This window comes from Populus euphratica, unplaced genomic scaffold, assembly GCF_000495115.2.
Source record: "Populus euphratica unplaced genomic scaffold, PopEup_1.0 scaffold977.1, whole genome shotgun sequence".
In the NCBI taxonomy this organism is placed as follows: domain Eukaryota; kingdom Viridiplantae; phylum Streptophyta; class Magnoliopsida; order Malpighiales; family Salicaceae; genus Populus; species Populus euphratica.
The window spans coordinates 44,762-54,183 of NW_011500839.1; the positions used below are offsets into that span (position 1 = coordinate 44,762).

The following is a 9,422-nucleotide window of genomic DNA, read 5'->3' on the forward strand; positions in this document are numbered from 1 at the left end:
CTAAAAGTTGAAATGATATGATGTTTTTATACAAGAAAGCTGAGATGATTTTCTACAACTTTTATGTTTTTAAGTGGCTCCAATTTTGATATTATATACTAACATGTTCTGTATTTGTTATCTTGTTCACTCTTTAATACTTTGCTTCTTAAATAACTAATCTTGATTTATGTTGTATAACACTTGGTACAACAAATACTTGACTCTTTCATTTCCAAGAAGAATTGGAGTCTCTGAAAACTAGTGCGGCTTGCATCGTTAGTTTACTCGAGGAAACACTCAATTTCTATCCATGCTATAGAGGAGATCCCTACAAGAGCTTTCGTTAAAAGGTTGACCAAAATAAAGATGTATCAGAATTGAAAGATGGAGCTTGCTCTTGTTGTGTTCAAAAAGTAATTGCTTTTTTTTTTATTATGTCTATAAAAGTATTTTAACTTTGTCATGTTTCATCATGTTTTAGTTTTATCAGCAATTTAGCTCATGATGCCACAAGACTTTCTCTATTAAATTGGCCTTTCTTTTTAATGCTATCATGCATGACTCTCTTCATTCTTTTCACATCTACACAAGCAGACCCTACAAACCTAACATGCTAAGAATAATTATTCAAACTTTGATAGTCCATCAATCTATAAAAGTTGAAGTTGAACCAAGAATTCTTTAACATGTTTCCCTTTCCCTAAAAAAATATGCGTGATCTCATGCTTTTATAAAAGTTTTTGAAAACATCAAAGTTTTAATACAAAAACAAAAATCAAATTGGTGTTTGTTCTAACAGACAAGTTTTGGAAATTCAAGTGATCTACTAGAAAAGTAACTATATACTTAGAAAAACCTGAAGAAAAACTCAAACACAAGAAGATGACTTCAAAGTTGAGTTTGAACTAAATGGATAATGAGTGACCACTTTGCACAATTACATGAAAGAAAACAAAGTTTATCAATCCTAAATACATGTGTTTGAAGTGAATAAAGGTCATCTTTTATAATCTTTTTATAAGGCTAAAATATACCTTTTGGAATCTCCATTATGAATAGTAAGTTTTTCTTGATAAAACAACCCTATCTAAATCACATCCTATACTAGGGGCAAGTATAAGAAATATGCAAAAAAAATTATTAATGACTGGAGGTGCCCAAACAAAGTTAGGGGGCATGAAAGAATCGAAAGAGTCCTAAAGGTTGAGAATACCACAAAAATAACTAATATGATGATGATACTCAAAACTAAAAGATGAAAACAAAGAGAAAAAACCTAAACCTGACACTATAGGGCTCGATGCACCATTTTGCATGTCAGTCCTAAAGTTTAGGAATCTATAGACCAAAAAAAGGTTAAGAAACAAGCCTTAATGATCTTTTATATTAAACTCCCTTAAAAACCATTTGAGCATATCAATATTATTTTTTTTCATAATCTAGATCCCAAGCTTATACTATGTGTCGAATCAAGTCTTTTCTAATTAAAGGTAGGTAATTTAGATTGGTAGGCAATGTTTTCTCATATGAATTAAGCTTTATAAAAATAAAATAAATGCTTTGAAGGTTAGTTTTCTGAAACCCTCAAATTAAAGCCTAAACCACTCTAACCAACAAAATCAAAACTTCTAAACCAGCTCATTGGAATCCTCTAAATCTTTTTTTTAGAACAAGTTTGTTTGAAACTAATGTCAAAATGGTATTTGTGTTTGGAATGACTTTGAAATTCTAGAAATTATCTATAAAAACAACTCCTTATAAATAACTGAATCTTCTTTTGCACAACCTTATCCCTAAATAAAATTCAAATTGAACACTTAAGGGCATGATCAAGCTAAGGACAATCCAAAAAACACATAATAGGAATGACTCCAAGTTTCTCATTTTAAGAAAATAGAATTTATAGGACATATATGGCAAGCTTTAAAATAAAGGCTTGTAGGAACCAAAGATCACAATCACAAGTTATGACTTGAGTAAGTAAAAGCAAAAAAGACATTGAAAATTACTATAGAAGGGGAAAATCCATGAAGAGAGGGGACCTATATTTTTTCGATAAGAATACATACATATTGATCATAATGCATTATACTTTGATTTTTGATAGATTAGTGTTTTACCAACAAATCTCTTTTGAGCCCTCACATCAACCTTTTAGTCGTGTCAACCAACAAATCTCTTTTGAGCCCTTATCTATTAGATAATGCCCTTTCAAGCCCTATCTGATTCTTTCAAACATGTATTTGAGCCTTTATCTCTAAGATAGTGTGCCTTTAGACCCTAACTTCATCTTTTGAGTGCATCTTTGAGCCTTTATCTCTTAGATAGTACGCCTTCATGTCCTATCTCTTTTTGCTTTTTGTACTTATTTAAGCTCTCATCTCCTAGATAATGCGCATTCGGGCCTTATCTCATCATCCTTTCAAGAAATCTCTAGCCAAAATTCTTTAACTAAGCAAGTCATATTTTTCACCTAGATAAATCAACCATCACAACAAGATACTTTGAAATTTTTTTGTAATTTTTCACATAAGTAGGTCATCCATTACAATGAGACCACATTGAAAAATCTTTGTATTTTTCACTTGAGCAGGTTGTAAGACCATTTTGAAAAATCTATGTAATTTTTTTCCTAGGCAGAACACTCATTACAATGAAATTATTTTTAAAAAATCATTTGTATTTACCACTAAGATAGGTCATCCCTTACAATGAGATCACTTTGAAAAATATTTGTATTTTTCTCATTCTAGGTCACACATTATAATACGACCCTTTTGAAAAATCTTTGAATTCTTTACATGGGTAAGTCACCCATTATATAGAGACTATTGGGGACAAATTGTATTCTTCACTTGGTCATGTTACACATGATTATTTGATAATTTTAAAAATCTTTGAATTTTAACAAAAGGCAGGTTGCCTTGTATAACTATTCCACTTTAAGAAATCTTTTAGTTTTTCACAAAGATAATCTTTTACTTTACAAACCCAATCTCTTCTAAGTGCGCTTTCTAGCCTTTGTCTTCCAGATAATGCATTTTGTTTTAACCCTATCCTTTTTTGTTTGGAGCACATCTTTGAACCCTCATTTTTTATATAATGTGCTTTCTAGCCCTATCTATTTTTCCTTTAGTGTGTGCTTTTTAGCCCACGCATACAGGATAACATGCTTTCTAGCTCTATCTTTTTCCTTTTGAGTGAGCTTTTTGGCCCTCACATTCTAAATAATGTGGTTTCTAGCCTTATCTTTGTCTTTGAGTGTGCCTTTGAATCCTCATCCTTTGGACATTGTGCTTTTTAGCCCTATATCTCTTTTTTTTTTAGTATGCTTTCCAAGTCTTGTATTCCAGATAATGCATTTTCTAGCCTCCCTCTCTTTGTCTTTATGCTCTCACCCAAGATAAAGCGTTTTCTAGCCCAATTTTTTTTTTGTTTTCTCTGAGTGCACTTTCTAGCCCTTTAAAAACTTTTAGAAGGATTCATCATTTCTTGATATGGTGAGTCCACTATCTCTCATTCCTTTTTCTTCTTTACAAAGCTTACCATCTAAAGTCTCTTACAAGACTTTTTATTGTAAACCTTACCATCTAAAGTCTCTTACAAGACTTCTTATTGTAAGCTTTATAAAAAGAAAGGCAACTGTCATAACTTTTTTTTTAATTTTCCAAAATCTTACCCTTTTTTCAAATAATAATAATAATAATAGCAAAAAAGCTAATGATTTGGTGAAAGCAAGCTAAAATGATTTTAAATACAGAGGAAGATCAAGTTACAATTTTGAATAAATTAAGAGCTTAATTGTACCCTCATTGTATACAAAACTAGAGAGATTATGGATTTATTATCAAATCAATTCATTATTGGATGAATTTGCATAAACAATAAATCTATGGATACAATTAGATTTTTAATAAGCCAATTTCATTTAATCATGGGCCAAATTAAAAGTTTAATTATGTATAAGAATTAATTTGGGTTAAATTAAAGGATTAATTGAATGCAATGACTTAATTATACTTTAAAAGGTCAAATTAATTTTATTAAAGACTTAATTGGTGAAAAATTAAGTTTTGGAGCTTAATTTGGGCTTAACAAGAAAATTGGAATTGTAAAGGACTAAACTTAATTTTTATAAAGTCAATTCATTCAAATGAGGGGTAAAATCATAAAAAAAAAAATTAAAGTTTTGAAGTCAATTAAAGGTTAAATTGAAGAAATTCCCAATCAATGAACTTTTTGAAAAAAGTGTTGAACTCTAAGGATTTAATTGGCTGAAATTAAGCATGAAAATGAAGAGAATTAAAAGTTTAATGGTCAATTAGGGGCTAAATTAAAGAAATTCAAAACCAAGGACCATAATGAAATAGACCATGAAATTCAAGGTTGATGTTGAAGTTTGGCGAGGGTAAAATAGCATAAAATTAAAAGTTTTAACCCAATTAAGAGTGAAATTAAAAGAAATTAAAAGCTAAAGGGCTAAATTGAACTTTTGCCAAATCACTAAAATAAGGCCAAAATGGTGTTGTTTTGAAGATTAAAAAAAACAAAACACACCAAACGACTTGTATTGTTCATCATCTTCTTCTTTTTACCTAAAAAAGCTACGTAGATGGCTACTTTTCAGGGGATTTAATGCTTTGTCTTTTTACTAAATTTGACAAAACATAGACCATCATGATAACCTAACATTTGAGTGCACACCGGTATTGTTCTTTCTTGCTGATTGATACCAGAATCACTGTGATGCCTTCCTAAAGAAGCCAACTCAGATAGCCTATAGCAGCCTATTTTGATAGACCATGATGACATCTTTGACCCAACAACTAAGATCCTTTCTCATTGAAATAAGGGCCAAGATTTGTTCCTAATAAAGACAAAGTGTTGCTCTTCCATCCTCTATAAATAAAGATGGATTCAAGACACTAACAAGGAAGAAATCTAAGGCTAAAATTAGAAAAAAGTCACCTCTTTTCCCAAGTTTTTTTCTTCCCTTCCAGCCACCTCTTTCCCCTCTTCTTCCATCGCGTATCCACTGCCATTGTTGTCACCAGCCACATGCTGGACTTCCTTGCACTACTAAGAACACCACCAACACCTATTCTCCTCTGACCAAACAAGTCATCCTCTTCCTTTTCTCTTGTTTCCCCTTAGGTGGCAGTCATTGCATGATTTTGCAAGCAATGGCCAAATACTAGACATGGTCGCTAAGTCAAGCCAACTACCATATTAACTATGCATTCAACCTTTTCATCCCAACCTAAATGGTTGGACCAGGTTCAACATAATTTTTTTAAAAAAAAAAAGAAAAGGAAAGACAGTTGGGCCATCAGACTACCTAACTTAATTAGATTAGACATGTTGCAACTCAACCTAAATGGCTAGGCCAAGTTTAGTCCAGCCTTTAAAAAAAAGGTTAGTTAGGCGGTCAATTTGCCCAGTCAAACTTGCTCGGGCTGCACTTGTTTCAGCCCAGCCTGAATGGTTGGGTCGGGTCCAGCCCAACATATATTTAATAATAAAATAATAATAATGATATTTAAATATTTAAATATTAAAAATATATATTTAATGGGTCCCTTGCATGTTTTTCCAATTATTTTGCATAATATTAGGCTATAAGTTTACATTGTGAAATACAAACCTGGTATTAAAAATACCTGGTTTCCTCCAAAACTTTAAGAAATAAATCAAAATTTCATAAAAAATCCAAATGTTCATTAATAAAGTTTCATTAAAAAAAAAGTGTTTGATTTTAATGCCTATAACCAAATCCTAAAGGTTTTTTTTATATGTTTTCTAAAAGATAAAATCATATTTTTATCATTTTTTATTAAAAAGGTAAAAATAGATATTGTAATCAGTTAATAATTAACCATTACATATGATTAAAATACAAAAAAAAAGCCATAATAATTATTTTATCATTCAGAATGTTAGGACTTAGCTATACCCAAAGAAATAAATAAGTGTGATTCTTAAAATAGTTAGTATTTAACCTATTAAGGTAGAGACTTTCTTATGATAGAAGATATGCCTTGAACTTTAGACGAGACTTATGAATAGAAATTTAACTTAGAAAAGCAATCAAATAACAAAGCAGGCTACCTTAGTTAGGTTGCACTGTGGGTGATGTGTCTTTTCCTTGTACATGTAGTTCATTACCTAAACTCTTACATATCATAAAGTTTTTACTAATATTACGGCAACTCTTATACTTTATAATTAAAAATTTATGAACATACAATAAACCTTTTTTTTTACTATTTTTAGAAGACAAACCTTTTATTTGATGCTAGGACAAGTTAAATGAGAAGCTAAAATAAATTTGACACTCCATAAACTTATACACCTCGAAAACATGCTCTAACAAATTTAACAATAACAAACACTTCATCATGAGTGTTTGTAGTTAATGTATCATAAGAAAGGTATCTCAACATTTGATTATCAAAATAGTTTGATTTGTTTAATTTCATAATACCACTCAATACAATAAACACAAAACAATAGTACAATTTCAAATAGGTTTTAGGTATAGGAACTTCTATTATGATATTTTCTGACTCCATTTATTTTGAAAATATAATAATAATAACCACATTATAAAATTATGCTATACATGTCTACAAGCAAATATAAGAAATTTTATAATGATATAGTTCTTTCTAACACTCTTTATAGGGCTTTCCAAAATACTCTTAAAAATATGTTTATACATAATATGTATTACTACTATAAGAAAAATAATATAAAATATTCTTGGACAATTATTTATCATCAGTCGGTTTATTCTTTTTTTTATTGTTCATGAAATCTCTTTTCTGTGGTGTTCGTTCATTTTTGGGCATAGGACGATTCCAACGTAATTTTTCCAGGGCTATATTCTCTTATAAATATGTTGAATTAAGAAACATCTCCCTGATGATTATGTAATTAATTAGTAAGATGCCAAATTGAAGAATGTCCACTAAATCATTTGCAAGTAAACACTTCTTTCTCGTGAGGATTTTCAATTATCTTCTTGCAAACAATACACCATATATTTTTAATATTATTGAAAATTAAAGACCGAAGAACTCAACTCGGATTCTTTATTATCATTTTGCAGCTTCAGGAACTCTACAACAAACGTCAAGAGCAGCTTCAGAGAACGCACATTTAAGCATCAGGATTTGCCAACAGGTAGGCTTCAATGGCCTTGAATAATCCCATTTGCTTTTCTTGTCCATCCTTAATTTCATCTGCTTTTGCGTCCGCATTGCCAACAGTGTAGTATGTGGTGCTGGTCTTGCACACCGATCCTCCGTCAGGGGAGGCTTCAATCTTCGATTCGTTGAAGATTTTTTCATATGTGTTTGCCAAGACAGCACCTTCGAACACAGTGTACGCATATGACAAACTCTCCTTGTCAATAGCATCAGTCCTCTCCTTGAAAGATAGGCTACCTGAGGAGTCAACAAGCATGCATAGTTCCTTAATTAGTTCATATGTATGTAAGACTCGACCTTGGTCAAAAGTTCAAAATGCAAATCCATATTGTTAGTTTTTCAGCTCATTTTTGTTTACTAGGAGGAGCAAGAGTGAAACCACTCTAATCAAAATGATGGATTGTGACTGTTATGGAAATCACGTATCAGACTACTAGTGAAGCTACGTACTGACCATCGCCAAAATAAGTTTGCCTGATGGTTCCAGGGCCTCCATCTCCTTCAAGAGTAACAATGCTTTTAATAGCCTGTGGCAGGGCTTTGGGCATGACTTCAGCGGCATCAACGAAAAGGGCCTTGAACAGCCTGGCTGGCGGGATCACAGTAGAAGCCTCTGATTCGTAAGTGAAAACTCCCATGACAACGTATATCTGCCGGAGTTTGAAATGGTCAAATGAACAAGAATTAAATGTGAAGATAAATGTCGAGAAGCTTGAGTTTGAAGATTAATGTTTGGGATGGAGAAATGGTAGAACTTGATTTGCTATTTATAGATAACAGTCCACAGCTTTTCTTGTTTGACAGATTCGATTTAACATCTCTTTCTGTTTTAGATGCCGAACCATGAAAGACTTGAAGCTTAACTAGATTAAAAATAAATTTGAAAAGAATAATTATGATTCTAAATGGTGTCCTTACTCTTAATTACCACCATGCTTTCCTCAATCATCTAATTAGTTCAGATTGAAAACAACAAAATTAGGGATCTATTCAATTAGCAGCGCCACCTGTGTACTGCTAAAACCTGCCAAAAGTTACCGACGGGGAAGCTTGGCTTATTCAAAACAACAGGCCTGCAGGGTTTCGCTTTTTAAATTGCTTATGTAATTAACACCAGCAAAACACTAAATCTGTTACATCACCAAATACTATTTATTTTTTATTTGTTTTTTTTTTTTATTTTTGGTTTATTATGGATGATAATTTATGTTTTTTTTTTTAATTTGTTTTTGTGTTGAATATGACAATCTCTTGAACCGGATTGTTATACATCGGAATAGAAGTTAACCTTATTAGTTTATTTTATATTTATTTTATTGATTTATTTATAATTACTTATAATATTTTCAGAATTAAGTTTTATAATTTTATTGAATTAACTTTATTGACTCACTTTTAATTTTTTTATTAAATGTTTTTTAATTTATACTTTAATATTTTATTGATTGAAAATGATGTTTTATAGGTTATTGTTTTTTAATAATATTAGTCTTGTCTCATGTCTCAAGTCACTAGTTTAGTGTGTTAACCCGAGTTGAGTTGTTTAATTTTTTTAATTCTATTATATATATATATATTAAATCTCATCTTTTAATATTGAGTTGATTGAGAATTGTACTTCATAATTTGTTTTATTTTTATAAGATTATCACAACCTCATGACCCAGATAACAAGTATGATAGATTTATCTAGGTTGACTGAGATCATTTATTTTATTTACTTTCCATATGTTAATAAAAAATAATTTAGGTTATTTTTTGTGTCATTTTTTAATTGAATTTTTTAAAAAACTATTCTTCAACATTGAATTAATTGAGAATTGAATTACATAATTTATCTTTATTTACTTTTTATAAGGTTATCACAGTCTATGATTCAAGTTGTGAGTTTGGAAAGTGTACTTGATTGATTTGAGTTATATTTTTTTAATTGATATTTTTTCTCAATTTCATCTTTCAAATTTAGGTTAGTTAGATATTAAATTTTATACTTTTTATTTATTTATTTTTATTAGGGTTATTATAATCTCATAACCATGGTTAAAAATTTGACAGATTAACTATTGTTGATCTAATTTAATCTAATAAGTTGTCATCTTAATATTTTTTTAAGAAGATATATTGTCTTAAATTTTTTTTGTGAAACTGTGATTTTATCAATTGTTTGAGTAATCTTGGTACTCGTCAAATTGACCAAGTCAAGTCAGATCAACTTCTATATGTTTTTTC

General features: G+C 30.2%; 1 protein-coding gene across 1 annotated transcript; it reads right to left on the minus strand.

Annotated features, from left to right (window-relative positions):
- Positions 1-7,143: 7,143 nt before the first annotated feature.
- Positions 7,144-7,831, minus strand: LOC105116550 (major allergen Pru ar 1-like). The gene is made up of 2 exons (XM_011013959.1): positions 7,625-7,831; positions 7,144-7,413 (listed from the first exon to the last, which is right to left on the minus strand). The coding sequence occupies exons 1-2, from the start codon at positions 7,829-7,831 to the stop codon at positions 7,144-7,146; spliced, it is 477 nt and encodes a 158-aa protein (XP_011012261.1).
- Between the last annotated feature and the right edge of the window lie 1,591 nt (positions 7,832-9,422).